The following is a 22,448-nucleotide window of genomic DNA, read 5'->3' as shown; positions in this document are numbered from 1 at the left end:
TCGGTCCATGACTTCTACGGGTTCCTCTATGAAGTGCATTTTATCATCAATGTGAATGTCATCCAAAGGAATAACGAGAGTGTCATCAGCGAGACACTTTTTAAGATTCGAGACATGAAATACGTTGTGTACGCTGCTAAGTTCAGCAGGTAATTCTAATCGATAAGCCACGGGTCCGATCCTTTCAGTAATCTTGAAGGGTCCAACAAAACGCGGACTTAGTTTGCTTCGTTTACCAAAACGAACGACGCCTTTCCAAGGGGATACTTTCAACATGACTTTGTCACCAACTTGGAATTCCAAATCTTTCCGACCTTTATTAGCATAGCTCTTCTGTCGGCTGCGGGCAGTTTCTATTCGTTTCTTAATCTGAACTATCTTTTCGGTTGTCTCGTGTATGATTTCAGGACCAGTTAACTGTCTGTCCTCTAATTCATCCCAGCACAGTGGGGATCTACATTTTCGTTTGTATAAGGCCTCAAAAGGTGCAGCCTTAATACTTGAGTGGTAACTATTATTGTAAGAGAATTCAACCAAAGGCAAATGTCTATCCCAGCCTTTGCCGAAGTTGATAACACAAGCGCGAAGCATATCTTCCAATGTTTGAATGGTTCGTTCACTTTGACCATCGGTTTGTGGATGATAAGCAGTACTCATGTCGAGTTGAGTTCCAAGAGCAGTTTGTAAGGATTTCCAGAATCTGGAAGTGAATCTACTATCGCGATCGGATATGATTGATATAGGAACACCATGACGAGAGACAATTTCTTTGATATACAGTTGGGACAATCTCTCCATCTTGTTGGTCTCCTTGATCGGTAAGAAATGAGCAGATTTAGTAAGACGATCTACTATGACCCATATAGTATCATTGCCACTAGAAGTCTTGGGCAATTTAGTAATAAAATCCATAGCGATACATTCCCACTTCCACTGCGGAATATCGGGTTGTGTCAACAGACCAGAAGGCTTTTGATGTTCAGCCTTGACTTTCAAACAAGTGAGACACTTACTAACATAAGTAGCAATGTCGGCTTTCATATTAGGCCACCAGTAGAATTCCTTCACATCGTGGTACATCTTACTGGAACCCGGATGAATAGAATACCTAGTCTTATGCGCTTCATCCAAGACTAGTTCACGGAGATTACCGAAGCGAGGAATCCAAATTCTGTTGCCAAAGTACCGTGTACCATTAGCTTTCACTTGGAGTTGGTTATCGAAACCGATAGGTCCTTCACCTTCGATAAGTGTTAGTTTAATAGCTTCCAGTTGAGCTTCGCAGATTCGTGATATAAGATTTGATTTGATTTTCAGGTTTAAGGCACGAACACGTTTAACATCATCTTTTCGACTAAGGGCATCAGCAACTACGTTTGCCTTGCCAGGATGATATTCCATCTTACAGTCATAATCGTTCAATAACTCGAGCCATTGGCTTTACCTCATATTCAGCAGTTTTTGATCAAAGATGTGTCGAAGACTTTTATGGTCAGTGTACACCGTAAACTGGGTACCATATAGATAATGTCTCCATATCTTTAATGCAAATACCACGGCACCTAACTCAAGGTCGTGTGTGGTATAGTTCTCCTCGTGTTTCTTTAACTGTCTAGATGCGTAGGCAATAACCTTTTCACGTTGCATTAAAACACAACCAAAGCCTTGCTTTGAGGCATCGCAGTAAATAACAAAATCGTCAGTACCTTCAGGTAAAGATAGAATCGGGGCTGTGGTCAACTTCTCTTTCAGAATCTTGAAAGCAGATTCCTGTTCTTCGGACCACTCAAACTTCTTCCCTTTTTGAGTTAGCTTCGTAATAGGTTTGGCAAGAAAGGAAAAATCGTTTATGAATCTCCGATAATAACCGGCAAGTCCCAAAAATTGACGAATATGCTTCGCAGTCTTTGGTATCTCCCAGTTCTGGATAGCGGTAATCTTAGCTGGATCGACATGTATTCCATTACTATCAACAACGTGTCCGAGGAATTGTACGGTTTTGAGCCAAAACTCGCACTTAGAAAACTTAGCGTAGAGTTGTTCCTTTCGTAAGAGTTCAAGAATCACGCGCAGATGTTGCTCATGTTCCTTCTCACTCTTGGAGTAGATCAAAATGTCATCAATGAAAACAATGACGAATTTATCGAGATAAGGTTTGCAGACACGGTTCATGAGATCCATGAAAATGGCAGGAGCATTGGTCAAACCAAAAGGCATGACACAGAATTCATAGTGCCCATAACGAGTGTGAAAAGCAGTCTTAGGAATATCAGATTCCTTGACTCTAAGTTGGTGATATCCGGACCTCAAATCAATCTTTGAATAAACACTTGACCCTTAAAGTTGGTCGAATAGATCATCAATACGTGGCAACGGATAACGGTTCTTGATAGTAAGCTTGTTAAGTTCGCGGTAATCAATGCACATCCTTAACGTACCATCCTTCTTTTTAACAAATAGAATAGGAGCTCCCCATGGGGATGAGCTTGGACGAATGAAACCTTTATCCAATAGTTCTTGGAGCTGGTTGGAAAGTTCCTTCATTTCGGAAGGTGCTAAACGGTATGGTGCTTTAGCAATAGGAGCAGCACCGTGAGCTAAATCAATTTGAAATTCAACTTGTCGAGGAGGTGGAAGACCAGGAAGATCTTCGGGAAACACATCGGGATAGTCTCTAACCACTGGTACATCTTCAATACGCTTCTCTTCCGATTCGATCAGCTTAACGTGGGCTAGAATGGCTGGATAACCTTTCATAAGGTATTTGGGGGTTTTGATATAGGAGATGATATTGAGATTAGAACCACTCTTTTCACCTTGGATGATGAGAGTATCTCCATTCCCCAATGGAACATTAACAGTTTTATCGTAACACATGATAGCAGCATGTAATGGACGTAACCAATCCATACCAACTACGACGTCAAAACTTCCGAGTTTAAAAGGCAAAAGGTCTATCTTAAATTCTTTATCGGCTAAGATTAGGTTGCAGTTTTTATAGATTTTATCGACTTGCATGACCTTTCCATTGGCTACTTCTACTAATCTTTTAGTTTCTAAGGGTTGAGGCTTTTCAGCAAATAGGGTACAAAAATCACTAGACACGTAACTTCTGTCGGCACCAGTATCGAATAAAATAGTTGCATAGAAATTATTGACAAGATACGTACCCGTGATAACTTCATCTTCATCTTGGTCTTCAGCAGCAGTAATAACAAACGCACGACCCTTCGCAGCAGTAGCATTAGCTCCAGTAGCGGGATTATCTTTCTTCTTAGGACAATTCGGACTAATGTGTCCCTTCTCTCCACAAGTATAGCATGTAGGAGGAGCTTTGGCCGGAACAATAGCCTTATCCTTCGGAGGAGTCTTACACGTCTTAGCAACGTGTCCCACTTTCTTACACAACGCACAAACTGCAGTACACTTCCCCGGGTGATGCCTCTCACAACGAATACAGAAAGGATAAGTACCCTTATAATTCGACCTTGTACCATCCGCAGGCTTCTTATTATCATTCTGAGCCGAACCTTGAGATGGCTCAAACTTCCTCTTACCATCATTACCCTTGGTTTCAACTTGCTTATTGGTCGACGCCCTTCTTCTCTTGGCCAACATGAGATTTTGTGCCATGAGAATCACAGCATCCAAAGTAACCTTCTCAGCAGCAATAACATTCCCTTGAACATCCTCAGGAAGACCTTCAATATACCGCTCAATTCTTCTAGCTTCAGTAGGATACATTTCAGGACATAGAGTAGAAAGCTCCAGATAACGATTGGTATAGTTCTCAATGTCAGTACCCTTGACCTTGAGTTCCCAGAACTCAGCTTCAAGTTTCTGAACTTGACTTCGAGGACAGAATTTGTTGACCATCATGCTTTTGAGTTCATCCCATGGAATTGCATTAGCATTATCAATTCCTACGGACTTGGCATGATCAGTCCACCAAGTTAAAGCATTGCCACCTAATGAGCTAGTGGCATACTTTACTCGATCATTATCACCACAGTTGCAAATACGGAAAATAGATTCCATCTTCTCGAACCAACGGACTAGTTCGACAGCTTCTTCAGTTCCCTTAAATGCAGGAGGATGACAGTTTGAAAAATCCTTGTATGAACAAGGTTTCGGTTGTGGATTAGCATGGTTAGCTTAGGCGTTGCCTTGGGCGGCAGCGAGTAACTGTTGGAATTGCTCAGTAGTTAACACAACATTGTTAACGGTAGGTGCAGCTGAACGAACCACGATGTCACTACATAAAAGTGAACATAAGTCGGATAAGTTAACAAATTTGAGCAATTACAAGTAGGAATAAGATAAAGTATTAATATCACATGATACAAATAAAACACTTTATTTTATTAAGGAACTAGGCATTAAATAAGCCTTTTAATATATGATTCGGAAATAGAAATAGTTTTAAGGCATAGCCTTTACATAGATGGAAAATAGAAAGATAACTAAAGAATATTAAGATTCATATTCCTTCTTCTCGTCCTCAACCTTCTTCATAAACTTCTCAACTTTCTCATTCTTCGCCTTTTGTTTCTCATGCAGGAACTCGAAATTATCATAAAGGTTAGAAACTTCATTGTTGATTACATGGTACTTGTGGTCCCTTATTGAAAGTTGATTATTCACGCGGTTTTCCTCCATCTTCAATCTAAGGTCAACATCTTCTCTTAGGTAGGAGAGAGATTGCTTCCCCCATCGGGTATTTCTATCACCTTCATACTTCACCAACTTTATCTCTTTCTTTAGTTCAGCATTTTCCTCCATGAGCTTCTTGATCGCTAGGTCTTTTTCCTTCATTTGAAAATCGATCCTTGCAATATGGTGAATTAGGTCATCGGTAGTTTTTCGCAGATTCATGAGCTCGTACTTGGCATCAACTTCATCGTAGAAAGGAGATCCGGATCTTTTCTTTGACGGCCCAGTTTCTTCAAGACATTTCCTCTTGTCTTTATTCCTTGGGGTTGGATAGTATTCAGGCGACCCATGTAACTTTAGAGTAGTATTTGGGCTATAATTTGGTGAGGGAGGACCACTAAAGCCATAAGGTGGACTTTGGACTGGTCTTTCTGTGGAAGACCTTTCAGTATCTTTTTCGGTTGGCTTGAAAAGATTCATTTTGGTCGTTTGATGATAATTAGACATCCTAACATTAGGAAGGATATTTTGATTAGACTCTTTAAGTCAAGTTTATTAAAGCATAATCGTTAAGATTATGGGGCAATCCTAAGTGCTTTAATTCTAAGACAGGAAAGGTTATAGTTTCCTAGATTGCTAAGGCACCCTAGCTAACAAGTAAGGCACACATAAAAATGCAATCCTAGTTCTCTATAACAGCCTGGTTATGCTCTGATACCAATCTGTAACGTCCTCCCAATAGGGTCTGGAAGGAACGTCACTAATATCAAAACATACCAACATATTATAATAAACGAGAACAATACTAAATGATGAATTTAACTTTAATGAGTACGCAGCAGAAAATGAAATGTCGTTACAATGACAGGAATAACAATATCGTAAATGTTCACATGCAGAAATAATAAATGCGATATCTCTTGATCCTATGTCCAAGTAGCATCACATAAGCGGTAAGTATAAGAGCTTGAATCAAACAGCACCTGAGACAAAACATGCTAAAATGTCAACCAAAAAGGTTGAGTGAAGTTCATAGGTTTAACAAAAAGTTTGTCGTTGTTTTAGACCACAAGATTTAGTTTGTAAAGTTGATCTCCCGCAGGATCAAAAAGTTATGCCAATGCGTGATATTTAGACTAAACGTTCAAGTTTTGCCCCATAACAAGTTGTGTCTGTCCTTGTCGATTTAATTTCATTATTAAGTAATACAATGACTTGGTCAAATGTTTCGGGGACGTTACTCCCGATAGGCCTACCCCCAATAATTAAGCATGCCGCAGCAATTAAAAATATCACTGTCGGGACTTAGTCGGACATAGCCGGGTATAGCATAGTTTAACAGTTTGGTACTTGTGTCTAAAGTGTAAAAAGTAAAAACAGCATGTGTCTCACCCCAAGTAAAAGTAAGTAAGTTTGCTAGCAATAAAGAGGGGCTATGAATTCACCTTAGTAAGTAGAGATAGTTATTCCTCGGAATAAAGAGTTGAACGAGTGAGCAGGAAAGTCAACCTATTGACATTTAAGAGTAGTTAAGTGTTTTGCTCATGTTTAAGTTTAAGTATGTGTTTAAGTATAGTTTGTTTTACTAAGTTTCTATTCCTAGTAAGTTACTATTTTTATAAAGTTTCCATTTTTAGAAAGTTTCTTATTTTACTAAGTTTCTATGACTAGAGAGTTTCTACTTTTATCAGTGTTTTCCATTTTAGGATACTTGCCGTATTAGATAAGCTTCCAATCACCCTTTCCCTTCGAATGGCTAATTTAGATCTAGGGGCTTGAGCCATAGGACCCTTTAAATCGAAAATCCAAACCCTCTGCCTAGAATCTCATAGAAACCATTCGTCAAGAAAGTTCGAAGATCTATACATATCCCAAAATGTTTTTATGTTACAATATAAGTAGTAGGTTATAGGTGCTAGTAATAGTAATAGTGTATACATGTTATTTATTTTATTTTTAATTGCATATAATTTATAACATTATTTACATGTTTCGGTAAAAATAATAACCGAAGTAAAAAGTAAAAAGTAAAAAAGTAAAAAGTAAAAAGTAAAAAAAAAAGTAAGAAAAGAATACTTACTAGTAGTAATTCTTCAAAGAGAGAATGAAAGAAATTTTGGTGTGAGTTTGAATGAGAAATGAGGGTTATTATACTTGAAAAAATTAGGTAAAAAGAATAAAATAATTAAAAGAAAAAGAAATATTTTAATTCTTAATGGGATTTTAAAATTAAAAAGTATTAAATGTTAGGTCATGGGATAATGCACAAAATAAAATAATAAAAGTAGTTTTTCCATTACAATTTTTAATTAAAAAGTAATTTATTTATTTATTTATTTTTTTTCATTTATTTTAAGGATTTTTTTTATATAAATAAACAAATTGATTTAATGCTTTTCCAAGAATATTTTTCAATAATATTTTTTTTTATTTAATTAATAAATACAAATTTTGCATAAAAATAATAAATAATTCGGTATTTTGTATTTTTAATAATAATTATGATTTTAATTATTAAACTATAGTTTTAGTAAGTTTGTAAATATTATTACATTTATATATAATTAGATTTATTATATAGTTAAATATATAATACATTAACTAAATAATAAAAGTGATACAAAGTTTATATACTTAGTTAAATTATGTCAAATTATATAAATTAATAATATATTATTTATTTAAGCGTACATTGTTGACTAAAAATTACTATTCGGTCAATATTTAATTGTATATAACAACCCTTAATACATATAGTCAGACATATAACCCTAGAATTAATTCAGTAAATTTAGAAGTCGAAAAGTGAGGGTTGTTACACCCGTCTAGAATATATCTTCCTTTTATAAACGCACTTTGTTCGAAGCCAACTAAATCAGGAATAACTTTTCTCAGTCGGTTTGATAACAATTTTGCAATGATTTTGTAGTAGCTTCCTATTAAACTAATAGGACGGTATTCGTTGAGTGAGACCGGATCATTCTTCTTAGGAACCAGAGTGATAAAAGACGAATTGCAGCCCCTCGAAAACTCACCATTACACCAGAACCCATGGAAAGCCTCGATCAAGTCCTCCTTGATTGTTGCCCAGAATTTTTTATAAAAGCGAAGATTAAATCCGTCTTGACCGGGGGCTTTATAACTAGCACACTCTTTAACCGTCGACCATATCTCATCCTCACTGAACTCAGCTTCTAGTGCAGCTACATCAGAAGAATTAACACGCCTGTAAGCAGGCCCAACAGGCCCATTTACAGCAGCCCAATCACAGAGTGCAGGCCGTTGGGAAACTGGGGTACAGAAGGCATTTTTGTAGTGTTCGAAAACAGCATTCTTAATGTCGGTAGGGTTCTCGTTCCAAAACCCATTAATGTATAAACCCCTGATGTTGCATTTGTTGTTTTTCCTACGAATTAAAGAGTGAAAAAACTTAGAGTTCTCATCACCTTCTAAGATCCATCGAACCCGAGCCTTCTGCTTTAACATTTTTACCTTGGTTTTTTCTTTCTCAATCCACTTCCGACGAATCTCAAGCCATCTCACTCTATCCACGTCATTAATTAAGCCCAATTCAGCCTTTTCCTCCCACTTAACAACCTCTTCCTTAAGAGAAGTAATATCGTTATCTAGACTACCAAATTCCTGCTTACTCCAAGATTTTAAACACGACTTAACGTTCTTTAGCTTGTCCCTGAAGATACAATCTTTCCTTGAACCAAAGACACGTTTACTCCAACCATCAGTAATAATCTTATCTACCTCCACCTTATCTAACCACGCGTCAAAGATTTTAAATGGCTTTGGCTCGAAGTCTACAACTTTGTCCCTTAATATTAGGGGACAGTGGTCAGATTCACGTCTCACCATAGCAACCGCAGAAAGATCAGCCCATAAATTAAGGAATTTGTCAGAGACAAGAAACCTATCCAGCTTGCTGAACTTCACTCCGTCATCACTGATACACGTAAACTTTCTACCATTAAGTGCAATTTCGATCAAGTTGTTGTTTGTAATAAAATCATTAAACCTAGCAGCCCTCCAAGGATGAAAAACACAATTTAATCTTTCCGATTGGTTACGCACCTCATTGAAATCACCACATAAAACCCACGCCGAATCATAACTCTTCAGAAGATTATCTAAGGATTCCCACATTAGCTTCTTATTAGCATCATTGTGCGGGCCGTAAACATTAACAATTATAGATTCTTTATTTGATCCACACCAGTTACCACGAATGGCAAGAAAAAAATCATTCCCTACTGCACCACTGACAGAAAAAGAGTTACTGTCCCAAATCAAAAGCATACCGCCCGAGTTCCCAACCGCATCTTTTTGTACATAACCAAAGCTACTATTACCCCACAACGCTTCAACCCAACGATCCTCAAGAGATTTACACTTTGTTTCTTGCAATGCAATAACATCGGGTCTTTCAGAAAAACAAATTCCCTTGACCCAACTAAATTTACCCTCGACACCAAACCCACGCACATTCAAAGAGATGATCTTCATAAAAAAAACATAAACGAAACGAGACAGAAACAGGAAGGAACTTACTGTGGATTGGGGGGCAACGGCCACCGCAATCCGATTTGCTCGCCATAATCTTTTAATTCCTCATTGTTGATTGACTGATTGGTAGAGTTTGTTGTGCTCCTGAGATTTTTCTTTGTCGATTTCTTTTTGGGATTAACGCAATTACCACACAGCTTACAATTCAATTTCTGAAAACCGTCAAAATTAACACCTTTTCTAGCCAATCCCTTTGCTCTACGGATCCTAGATGAAGCACCCCAACACATGATTGAATTCCAATAGCAATTGTTACAGTAAGATACTTCAATTGTTTTATTGCTACGCTTGGAAGAAGACATAGAACTTGTCGACTTCTTTCGGTGATAATAGTCATCACATTTTGGTATATCAGGATTAGGGCCCAATGGTGGATTAGTTGGGCTAGCTGGGTGATTATCGGGTCCAGAGTGATTATCATGAGAAAGACAACCAGGTTGGGCCGATTTTTTATTAAGCCCAACAATAATATCCTCAGGCCCAGCCGGATTAGAGTAAACAGGGTTGGACGTCCTCGAGTTGTTAACAATTGGAATGTCCCCATTGGAATTGACATTAAGATCATCAAGTGGTGGTTGAGGTTTAAAACCGAACCCGCCTCCTTGTGGGTCAAAGTCATTAAAAGTATCTATGGTGCTTCAGGTGGCCTTTCTTTGTGTGATAATATTAATTACTCCACTTCTAGCTCGGTTTGGTCTTGTATCATTAAAACAGGTGGACGTATAGATGCTTCGGGTGTGAATTTCAGGAATTCTTTCAAGAAAGAGATTGGTGATGGCGCTAATACATCATTTTGGAACGAGATATGGTTCGGGAGTGACTCACTCAAAAACAGGTTCAAGAGATTAGCAAGACTTGAAGTTGATCTAAATGCCTCATTCAAAGATAGAGTAAGCTGTGATGGTTCGAGTATTATCGGGTTGTGGAACTGGAAAAGAACTCCAACGGGTCGCGCTCAAGGCGAACTTGAGGCACTTAATCTTCTAGTGCAATCGGTGAAAATGGCGCCTAACAAGTTAGATTCGTGGGCCTGGCAACTAAATGGAGGAGGTAATTTTAAAACTAAAATCCTATCTGACTTGCTTATGTCGAGAGTCTTAGGTGCACGAACAGGGTATGTCGAATCTTTACATAACAATTTCACCCCCAAAAAAGTGGAAGTGTTTATATGGAGATTAAGAAAAGGTCGTATCCCTGTGCTTACGGAACTAAATAAAAGGGGAGTCGACCTTAATTCGGTTCGTTGCGCTATTTGTGACGGGGACGTGGAAACGATTAACCACTCTATTTTCACATGTAATCTAGCTCATGAAATTTGGTCCAAGGTAAATGAGTGGTGGGGTTTGGGATGTCCCTCAAACAAATCTGTCAATGAGATGTTTCTTGGCAAACCAAACGTTCCTATGTCGCCACTCGGTATGAAACTTTGGCAAGCGGTAGAGTGGACGTGTGGATATTTGATTTAGAAAAATCGAAACGAGAAAATATTCAAAAATAAGTGTTGGAACGTACCGGTCGCGATAAATGATATTCAAGTCAAAAGTTTCGAATGGATTTCGAGAAGGTGCAAAACAAAGAAGTTTGAGTGGCATGACTGGCTCCACAATCCGCAAGGTTTTGCCTCTTAATTTTTTTCGTGTTAATTCTTGTATTTGGCTTGGATCATGTATAGTTCATAGGCTGCTGTTTGTGATGGTTATGGTGCAACCTTAGCACCTCTTTGATGTATAGTTCATCTTGTGTCTGAGCTGCCGCTTACTTGGTGTGTAATTACTAGTTTGCTAGTACTAGTTCTTGTACTGTTAATTTGTGATTAATATAATGTTGCTTTTCAAAAAAAATAAAAAAATAAAAAACCTTAAGTTCATTATTGAAATTTCGAGCAAACTACATTATCAACTTCGAAGTTTTGTCAAGATTTAACACACACAATATTGTCGACCTTTTTTGCTTATAGAATTTTATTTGAAAATATTGAGATTTTCCATGTCACCTTATATAAAATATTCAAGCCAATCAAGTTTTAGTTTTGTGCTAATATGGTCAGAGTAACTAATTTCGCCCCATTCCAACTTCATTTTTGTACCGTGTCTACAAAGGGAGCTATTTTACTAGCACACTAGAAGAATCGTACATTGTACACTTGTACATTTTGCCAAAAAAGTGGTACGATTGGGACTGTCTCATATCAAGTTGAAAGTTTGACCTGTCAGTGGAGGAATTAATATCCCAAGTTGGACGAAGATATTCTGGGAGTTCCTGTAAATCTATAATAACACGTCAGCCAATTGCCAACTGTCTCATTCCCGTTCCTAGTCCGACAACACTACCAGGATTTGTGGGACCCTTCAGAATTTGGTAAGTTTCACGAGTAAATACTCCATGTATTTACACATGAGTCCCTAATGACACTCTCTATCGTAACTAAACTATTCATCATCTTAACCTTCCACATCAGCGTCACATCAACACCAATATCCTATAACTAACTCATAACTAAACACTCCCTATCATGGCTAAAACAATAATCCTCTTAATATACAACGTACAAACAATAAAGCATCAAGTCCAACAATAAAAAGCACTGGGACCCGCAATTCCTATAACTCTTCCTTTAAATCTATGGTGAAAGCGGGTAAGTAACGCGGGTAACTAAGTGGTGTCTATGATTAGTTACGGGTAATGAGCGGGTAATGGACGGGTAACTAACCATAGGGGTGGTCTAAATGTTGTATCCATGTATCTTTTATATTTAATAATTAAAAAAAAAAAAAAAAAAAAAAAAAAACTCCGCACTCCATGTATCTTTAAGTCTTAACAACTTTTAATTAAATTATATACTAACTTTTAAATACAAAATACTCTAATACAGTAATAATTAAATAATTTTGTTGATAGTCAGTGGCGGAAGTTGAACCGACGGGACGAGTGTAAAAATTTATTAAATTTTTCAATGATAACTGGGGCGAACAGTAAAAAAAAACCTTATTTTTTAGTAAAATTTTTAACTTTTTTAGTGTAAATTTTTTAAAAAAAAATTCAGCTGGAGCGGGTGTCCCGTCCCGTCTACACAATGTTCAATATACAGTAATCATTACAAAAGTAAGTAAAAATCAAGACAAAATAGTGTCATTGGTTCCGGTAGTTCGCTCAAATATGCATATTCTAGCCTAAACTTATGTTTGACGTTGTTAGTCTATATTGTTTGAGATTTCAACCTGCTTGGTCCTTCAGGCTAACGTTCGTGAAAAATGTCTGTTATGTGACATTTCTATACGGGCGGAATGGGAGAGAAGTGTCAGTATCAAGTATTAGTCGAAATTAATATGACAAGTTTATCTACCTTCGTAAAGTTACAAATGTTCATTTATGCTTTTATTTTAAGTTCGCAAAAGAAACTTTTCTAACGAAAACCACATTGACAATTGTGATGAGACGAAATGAGTACATAGTAATGTGGGTATTCAAGTGGGGTTGCGATCCAAAATAATTTTAAAGATGCTCAAGAGGTCGGGTCTTGTAAGTGGTCTTACGTGAGTTCGGGACGTTCGTTAGGAAAATGGGCTTTCTTTGATGGGTTTAAAAAGAGCGATTGAATCCCCTTTTGTCGGAAACAATCACCGGTGAAAACACCATCAACGGTTCGACTTTTTAGTCCAAGGATAGTGCGGATAATGGCGTCGACATCAACAACATCGACGATGAGGTCCATTTGTTGTGTCATAATAATAGAGTTGAGAATGACGTTTTTGATTAACGGGGTTTTGTTTTGTTATTTAGAAGATGCCATCATTGTTAGGTTGTTTAATTATCTTCGTTTTTTCCATGTCTTTAGCTTGTATGTCGTGGCGAGAGTTGAGTTTAATTAACTTTATTTCGGGTTATGGCGTTACGGTTAATTTACTACTTTCGATTGTTATCCGTGTTTCGCGTTTGTATCTTGCTTTTCTTAAAAAAGGTTTTTGTTTATCCGTGAAAAAAAAAAAAGCATACTCTCTCCCCTCTTAAGAAATAGCCATTTAACAAAAATAGTTAAACTATGGACCAAAATGTAAAAATATCCAAATTACGAGTGTCCTAAGTAAATGTGTGTTTCTCATGGTGTAACAAGTGTGTGTTTGTACTGTTATTCCACACACTCTAGTATAGAGCTCACGCACTTGAACCCTCTTCTTTTATATAATTCCCTCTCACCTTCATTATTCTTACCTTCCATCTTCTCTTCCTTCCACAACCACCTCAAAAAGCGAGGGAAATTCTCCCGCCAAAACTTCCTACCATTATCTTTATTTTCAATTTTCAATCTTTAAATTAGAATTCAATGGTTGCAACTACGTCCGTACAATCACCGGTAAAGTTCACAGAGCACGTGCTGATATGTAACAAGTTTATTAAAGAACGTAGGCCGCCAGGAGAACCTCCGACTACAAAAACGACGTCGTTTCATCGTAGACTCGTTAGAATCACTTTAACTGATCCTTATGCTACTGAATCATCCGGTGACGAAGATGACGTCAGCGTTGTAAAAAGAGTGAAGAAGCATGTCTCTGAAATTGAAATTAGTTGTAGATTATGTAAGCGGAAGAAACAACGGCAGGTGAGAAGCGTAGGATCACTGGAGAAGAAATTTATAGGTGTACGGAGACGGCCGTGGGGACGTTGGGCGGCGGAGATACGTGATCCGTCGCAACGGAAACGAGTTTGGCTCGGAACGTTTAATACGCCGGAAGAAGCTGCGACGGTGTATGACGAAGCTGCCGTTAGGTTGAAAGGACCTAACGCTGTTACTAATTTCGCTTTATGTAACAGTAACTGTAACGGCGACGCTAGTATTCAGGAATCGGTAACGGTAAAAGATGAAGGATCAATGGTTACTGGAAGTGACGGATCGGTAACTGACGCTATGTTTTCGCCGACTTCAGTGCTTAGGAGTAACGGAGAGTTAACGGCGATTGACGGTTTTGGTTATGCTGACGTCGACGCTTTTGGATTTGATTTAGACACGCCGTTTGATTTACCGGATTTTGGGGCATCGGGAAGCTACAGAGGTGATGAATTTAGCGAGTTTGACTTGGATGATTTTCTCGTTGACTTTTAGGAAATTATTAGACTTTTTTCTCTTGGTCCCTCTATTATACCCCAAATCGCTAGTTTGGTCCCTCAGTTTTTAATTTGGCAATCAGCGTCCCTGAGTTATTTTAATTTTGCAATTGGCGTCCCTCCGTCAAATTTCTGTTAAAAAGCTCCGTTAACCTGGTCATGTGCAATGCATGTGAGGGTAAAATCGTCTTTTTACTAAAACAAGGGACCACCGGCGCAAAACTAAAACTGAGGGACCACTGGCGCAAAAATAAAAACATAGAATTTTTCTCTTTTTTTCTGTTCTTTTTTTTATTCTTTTTTTTCTCTTTTTTTTTAATTTTTTCCTTTTTTTTCTTTTTTTTTAACTTTTTTTTTTGTATCGAAACTTTTTTTAACTTTTTTTAACTTTTTTTTTGTATCGAAACTTTTTTTAACTTTTTTTTAATTCTTTTTTTTAACTTTTTGTTCTTGTTCGAAATTTTTTTTTAACTTTTTTTTTCTTGTTCAAAAAAAATTAATGCCATAGCCGAGACTCGAACCCGAGACCTCTCATTGACCCGACACCTCCCTAACCATCTGAACCATTCTGTTTTTCTGATTAAATGTGAGACCCGTAAATATATAACCCGTATTAATAATGTTTTTATTCCCTTCATCATTTTCTTCAAACCAATCGGCCCAAAACAATACTCAATCGTAATAATCAAAACGTTGAAATGGGTTTTAGGATTAACAAACAGAAACGATTTTACTGGAATGATCAAACACGAAAAGAAAGGAAACAAAAATAAAGAAACAGCAGAAGCAGAAGCTGTTCGTGAAAAAAAAAATATAAACTCAAATCGTGTTTTTGAAATTAAAGCTGTTTTAACCCACGATTCCTAAACAAAATATGTTGCAAATCTTTTATAGAAACTTTCTGAATCATCAATTTCAACAGAAACACTAAAACAAATACGAATTTCGCGATGAACAAAACGTTTGACTTTTACAACCGAAACTTTGACTCGTAAATTCTACTTTGATAACAAAAATTGGAAGTTGATATTTTACAGGAAGTTTCATTAGAGGATTCCTAACAGGACTGCATTATTACTTTTTGAAAATTGAATCGAATTCGAGGTTTTGGCAAAATGGGTCAAGAACAGAGGTGTCGATGGAAAAAAAATATTCCTGTTTAAATTCGATAAAAAAATAACTATAATAATAATAATAATAATAATAATAATAATAATAATAATAATAATAATAATAATAATAATAATAATGAAACCGGGTTGTCACATTTGTTGTATTATTTCGATAAAAAAAACTTAAAAAAAAGAAGAAAAAAGGAAAAAAAAAAGAATAAAAAAAGAACAGAAAAAAAAGAAAAGAAAAAAAAGAGAAAAATTCTATATTTTTATTTTTGCGCCAGTGGTCCCTCAGTTTTAGTTTTGTGCCGGTGGTCCCTTGTTTTAGTAAAAAGACGATTTTACCCTCACATGCATTGCACATGACCAGGTTAACGGAGCTTTTTAACAGAAATTTGACAGAGGGACGCCAATTGCAAAATTAAAATAACTCAGGGACGCTGATTGCCAAATTAAAAACCGAGGGACCAAACTAGCGATTTGAGGTATAATAGAGGGACCAACTGTGCAAAAAAGTCAAATTATTAATTAGAAAAATTATAGGAGTATATGTTAGGTACGAAGTATTAATTAATTATTATTATGGAGTATATTACTTATAATAAATATAACTAATTATTGTTGGTATTATTATTATTATTCTAATTCCAATTAAGATACCTCGATTATGTATGGATATGAATTAAATGAAAATTAAGGGTAAAGTCGTAATTTGCATTTTGTGTTCGGGCTTCGAGTATTAACATAAAATAAAAAATGTGTTTAATTTGTCGTCTAATTTGCAACTTTCATCAGCATATTGTAACAATATTCAGTGATAATGTTAACACTAAAACAAAGTTTGTAAAATTAAATAAATAACCTTTGGGGGTTTGCATTTTACGAGTAATAACATCCTATTAATAACATCGTGTTGTATCTCATGTTTTAGTGGTTTGCCTCATAAGTTAAGAGTTCGACTTCTGTGTTGTGCAACATTGCAGACAATGTTGTCCATTTATCTTTGAATTTCACTAAGGGTGTCTTTCGCACATCGTGTTGCGAAGACAGTGGAGGAAGTAGTTTTACCATTCATGTCTTCTTCGGATTGTGTCGGGTTTATTCTTGGACAGCAGTTGGGGGCAGGTTATGCAATCTGCGGAATATGAATGCGTGGTTCGTTATTTCCCTTTGGTTGTCCCGACGGCTGTTGAAATTTTTTTTAATTCTCTTGTATATTATATTAGTATAATTTATAATTAATGCTAAAAATGTATATACGAAGTATATCATTTACATTTTTTTTTTTTTCGGCGAAAGAAGTCATTTATTAAAACAACCCGATATCTTCATCAAAACAATGAAGGCTAACATTTACATCTACTTTGGGTGTTATGAAGGAGGTATTCAATGTACGTCGTGCTTTAATGGACGGGATAAGAAAGTAAGTTGGTGAAATTATAGTCCGGTATCATCTTTTTAACTTATTTAACGGGTTAACGTTAAACATACAATAAATATAAAATTTAGTGAAACGTATGTAAACAACCTTTTCATGGTCCCATTAGTGCCACCATTGAAGCAGGGCCCGTTGAAGTATAGCCGCCTCCCATCAACTCTACACTATTTGCCTATTTGGATTTTTGATCAAATGGTTAGGGTTCAAAATGTTTCATATCAACCTCAATAATAATCTATAGTATAGATTATTATTATTATTGTTGCATCATGCAACTTTTTTTTTTTTTTTCTTTTAACAACTATTAAAATAGGATATCTTCATCAATAGATGAAGGAACCAAAACCTGTTACAACAAAACCGACAACAATAAGGCTCGACAAGAGTAAAACAGTCTAGACAAAGCCTAAAAAGAAGCTAACTCTATCCGTGCCCTAAACTCAACCGGCCATAACAACATCCACGACAAAAGAACTAACGAGGCAATACTAGCCGAAATCACAAGTACAAAACAAAAGGCACAAGCGCAAAATAAACCTATGATGCCTACAACTAACAAAAACGAACGCGACTAAGAGGTACCCTTACCATTCCGTTTATCCGGGCGCGATGTCATCCCCTCGAACTTATCAATGTAGATGCCTTTGCCACTACGTGACGGGAATTTATAAGCATGGGCGGTCTTATGAAGGGACAAGCGGGGGCAGCCGCCCCCAGTGGATTTGCAATTTTCAGTGTAAAAATTTTGGATTTTTCGACTTTGCCCTCGGTGGATTTTTTTTTTGCCCCAAAACTTAAATATTTTGCCCCAAAACCTTCAAATTTTGTCAAAAAAATCTCCAAATTTTACCCCAAAACCTTCAAATTTTGCGCACAAACCTTCAAATTTGATCCCAAAACCTCCATAATTTGCCTAAAAACCTCTATTTTTTGTCCCAAAACCTCCATATTTTGCCCAAAAAATTGCTACGGTTTTAATTTTTTTTTGCCCCCGGTGAAAAAAAAATCCTGGTACCGCCACTGTTTACAAGTAATAATGTTTGAAGAACCACTGTTAATACGAACACCTTGCGAGTAGAATCTCCCTCCGATCCACCAAATCTTGCAACTATAAACTGTCATGCATATCGAGTTTATAACATGTAAGTTAATTATTAGGTCCAAATACTTTGGACTTTGGGTTTAATTAAAAAGACGTTTTAGCCACTTATATTACACCTTCTAAGAAATGAAATTGACCAAACTCCGAAAACCTTTTAAGGTTTGTATACATATATAAACACAACAATGTGAACGTTATTTAATATTTATATTATTAATCACTCACGGTTGCCAGAGTATCTAGTGGGTTGTCTAATGAAGCACACTACTCGGTTTGATTTCTGGATGTAGTGACCCGAACTTTTCCATGTTTATATATATTAATTGAGATTGATATTTACATGATTAAATGTTTCCAACATGTTAAGCAATCAAACTTGTTAAGACTTGATTAATTGAAATATGTTTCATATAGACAATTGACCACCCAAGTTGACCGGTGATTCATGAACGTTAAAACTTGTAAAAACTATATGATGACATATATATGGATATATATGTAGTTAACATGATACTATGATAAGTAAACATATCATTAAGTATATTAACAATGAACTACATATGTAAAAACAAGACTACTAACTTAATGATTTTTAAACGAGACATATATGTAACGATTATCGTTGTAAAGACATTTAATGTATATATATCATATTAAGAGATATTCATACATGATAATATCATGATAATATAATAATTTAAAATCTCATTTGATATTATAAACATTGGGTTAACAACATTTAACAAGATCGTTAACCTAAAGGTTTCAAAACAACACTTACATGTAACGACTAACGATGACTTAACGACTCAGTTAAAATGTATATACATGTAGTGTTTTAATATGTACTTATACACTTTTGAAAGACTTCAATACACTTATCAAAATACTTCTACTTAACAAAAATGCTTACAATTACATCCTCGTTCAGTTTCATCAACAATTCTACTCGTATGCACCCGTATTCGTACTCGTACAATGCACAGCTTTTAGATGTATGTACTATTGGTATATACACTCCAATGATCAGCTCTTAGCAGCCCATGTGAGTCACCTAACACATGTGGGAACCATCATTTGGCAACTAGCATGAAATATCTCATAAAATTACAAAAATATGAGTAATCATTCATGACTTATTTACATGAAAACAAAATTACATATCCTTTATATCTAATCCATACACCAACGACCAAAAACACCTACAAACACTTTCATTCTTCAATTTTCTTCATCTAATTGATCTCTCTCAAGTTCTATCTTCAAGTTCTAAGTGTTCTTCATATATTCTACAAGTTCTAGTTACATAAAATCAAGAATACTTTCAAGTTTGCTAGCTCACTTCCAATCTTGTAAGGTGATCATCCAACCTCAAGAAATCTTTGTTTCTTACAGTAGGTTATCATTCTAATACAAGGTAATAATCATATTCAAACTTTGATTCAATTTCTATAACTATAACAATCTTATTTCAAGTGATGATCTTACTTGAACTTGTTTTCGTGTCATGATTCTGCTTCAAGAACTTCGAGCCATCCAAGGATCCGTTTGTAACGACCCGCACTTTTTCGATCATTCTATATTTATAAGATTAATATTTACATAAATTAAACCTTACCAACATGACAAGCAATCCAAATTGTCGAGACTTATGTTTTTCGAAAAGAGTTTTACACAACGTTTGACCGTCTAGTTTGACCGATGATATCACGAACTATACAATATATGATAATTATACGTTTGTGTATATATATGTATATATACATATTTAACATGACCTAAGAATGTTTTAATATCTCATTTTGTATTAATAACAATAAGTTATAAGTATATTTTGAAACTACTAACTTCAGTCCCACAGCCAAAATATAGGCAGACAGCCAGGATAAGCGTTAAGCGATTCTTTGAACCTAAACGTCCTAGAAAATAGACCAAACGATGCGCTGCCGTATTAAACCATGGGATCATATAATGTTTTGTATAATATTATTAGTGTGGTTTGCTTAATGTTCGATGTAAGATAAGCATATGTAAAATAGTGAAGTGTGAAATGCAATAATTTTCCATGGTTAAGTATTATTTAGATGGTAGTAATTGATTCTGTACTAAGCTATTAAGTATGGACATTAACGGGTAGGTACTACCCTAGATATAATTATAAAACGCTAATAAGAAGAAAAGGCTTTTATAATAATACCTGGTTCATATTATTAATAAGCTATAATGTACTGTAAATATACACTACATCTATAATATTCCATGTGAATAATTATTTTCTTTTCATTCTTATAGAAGAATATGGCGCGATTGAACCGAATGACGGAACAAGAAATCCAGGAACTCATCAATCAGCGAGTGAACGACAGAATGTTATGGGTCGATGCTGCAAGAGGTGCTGCAGTTAACCCAAATCCTCGTGTGGGGTGCACTTACAAAACTTTTCAAGCTTGCAAGCCCTCGTCATTCAGTGGAACAGAAGGACCGATCGGTTTAACCCGGTGGATAGAAAAGATGGAGACTGTGTTTAAAATCAGTGGTTGTGTTGAAAAGGACATGACCAAGTATGCATCATGCACTTTACAAGATAGTGCACTCACGTGGTGGAAAAATTATGTGAAGGCTGTAGGAGGAGATGTAGCTTATGATACTCCGTGGGAAGAATTCAAAACAATGTTAATCAACGAATATTGTCCAAGGAACGAGGTTAGGAAGTTGGAAGATGAGTTACGAAGTCTGAAGGTTATTGGTACTGAAATCACCAACTACAATCAGCGATTCATGGAATTAGTTTTGCTATGTCCTGAATTGGTTCCAACCGAAGAACGGAAGATTGAAATGTACAAAGATGGTTTGCCCAAAAAGGTCAAGGCAAATGTTACAGCATCGAAACCTAAGACAATTCATGAAGCTATAACCATGGCAAACGAGCTAATGGATCAGGTCATCATGGATAAGAAAGTATTCAATACTGATGTGAAGGTATCATGTAACAAAAGAAAGTGGAATGGAAATTATGATCGAGGTAACCAACAACAATCTTTTAAGAAACAAGAAATCACGCAAGGTGCGGGTAGTGGTTTAAGCTTTGGTTATAAAGGACAAAATCCTTTATGCAACCGATGCCACAAACATCACTCTGGTTACTGTAATGTGGTATGCAACAAATGTAATCGAAATGGTCATTTTGCTGAAGATTGTAGGGCTCTCGTTATAAATACAAATGGTACCAAGACTCCTGCCACCAATGCAAATAGAACTGCTTTGGCTACCATTACTTGTTATGGGTGTGGAAAACAAGGTCACTATAAGAGCCAGTGCCCGAATCCAGAGAAAAATATCGGACCTGCACGAGGGATAGCATTTGTTATTAATGCTAGAGAGGCTTGTGAAGACCCGGAGCTTGTTACGGGTACGTTTACCATTAATAACTTATCCGCATCTATTATATTTGATACTGGTGCTGATAGAAGTTACGTGTGTAGAGACTTTCACGCTAAATTGAATTGTTCATCATTACCTCTAGATGCTAAGTACATGATTGAGTTAGCTAATGGTAAACTAATTAAAGCCGATAAAATTTGCCGTGATTGTAAAATAAATTTAGCCGGAGAAACATTTAAGATTGATTTAATACCCGTAGAATTAGGAAGTTTTGATGTAATAGTCGGCATGGACTGGATGTCCAAAATAGGAGCCGAAGTTGTGTGCGCCAAGAAGGCAATTCGCATTCCTCGTAAGAATAAAACGCCAGTAATGATTTATGGAGAGAAGGGTAACTCAAAGCTAAAACTCATTAGTTATTTGAAAGCTCAAAAGTGCTTGAAGAAAGGGTGCTATGCTATCTTAGCACATGTTAATAAAGTCGAAAAGAAAGAAAAAGAGAAGTGCATCAATGACGTGCCTGTGGCAAGAGATTTTCCTGAAGTATTTCCGGAAGAGTTGCCGGGATTACCTCCATTTAGATCTGTAGAATTTCAAATAGATCTTGTACCAGGAGCTGCACCGGTTGCCCGTGCTCCATATAGACTTGCACCGTCCGAGTTAAAAGAACTTCAGAGTCAGTTAAAAGAATTACTGGATCGTGGATTCATACGACCAAGTACTTCACCGTGGGGAGCTCCAATTTTATTCGTCAAGAAGAAAGACGGATCTTTCCGAATGTGTATAGATTATCGTGAATTAAATAAGTTAACTATCAAGAATCGGTATCCACTACCGAGAATTGACGACTTATTTGATCAACTCCAAGGATCATGTGTGTACTCAAAAATTGACTTAAGGTCGGGCTATCATCAATTACGTGTCAAAGAAGAGGACATTCCGAAAACTGCTTTTCGGACACGTTATGGTCATTACGAATTTTTGGTCATGCCGTTTGGGTTGACAAATGCGCCAGCTGTATTCATGGACCTCATGAATCGAGTTTGTAGTCCATATTTAGATAAGTTTGTTATCGTTTTCATTG

General features: G+C 36.3%; 2 protein-coding genes across 2 annotated transcripts; both read left to right on the top strand.

The window, feature by feature from the left end:
- The first annotated feature begins 9,647 nt into the window (after window positions 1–9,647).
- LOC139874502 (uncharacterized) lies at window positions 9,648–10,694 on the top strand. The gene has a single exon (XM_071861928.1). It carries the CDS (start codon window positions 9,648–9,650, stop codon window positions 10,692–10,694), a length of 1,047 nt encoding a protein of 348 aa, XP_071718029.1.
- A 2,761-nt stretch (window positions 10,695–13,455) lies between these two features.
- LOC139877769 (pathogenesis-related genes transcriptional activator PTI6-like) lies at window positions 13,456–14,330 on the top strand. Its single transcript, XM_071865190.1, has one exon. It carries the CDS (start codon window positions 13,550–13,552, stop codon window positions 14,324–14,326), a length of 777 nt encoding a protein of 258 aa, XP_071721291.1. The 5' UTR covers window positions 13,456–13,549; the 3' UTR covers window positions 14,327–14,330.
- The last annotated feature ends 8,118 nt before the right edge of the window (window positions 14,331–22,448 follow it).

Source organism: Rutidosis leptorrhynchoides, chromosome 11 (genome assembly GCF_046630445.1).
Source record: "Rutidosis leptorrhynchoides isolate AG116_Rl617_1_P2 chromosome 11, CSIRO_AGI_Rlap_v1, whole genome shotgun sequence".
Taxonomy (NCBI): domain Eukaryota; kingdom Viridiplantae; phylum Streptophyta; class Magnoliopsida; order Asterales; family Asteraceae; genus Rutidosis; species Rutidosis leptorrhynchoides.
This window is presented reverse-complemented; position numbering and strand designations above follow the sequence as displayed.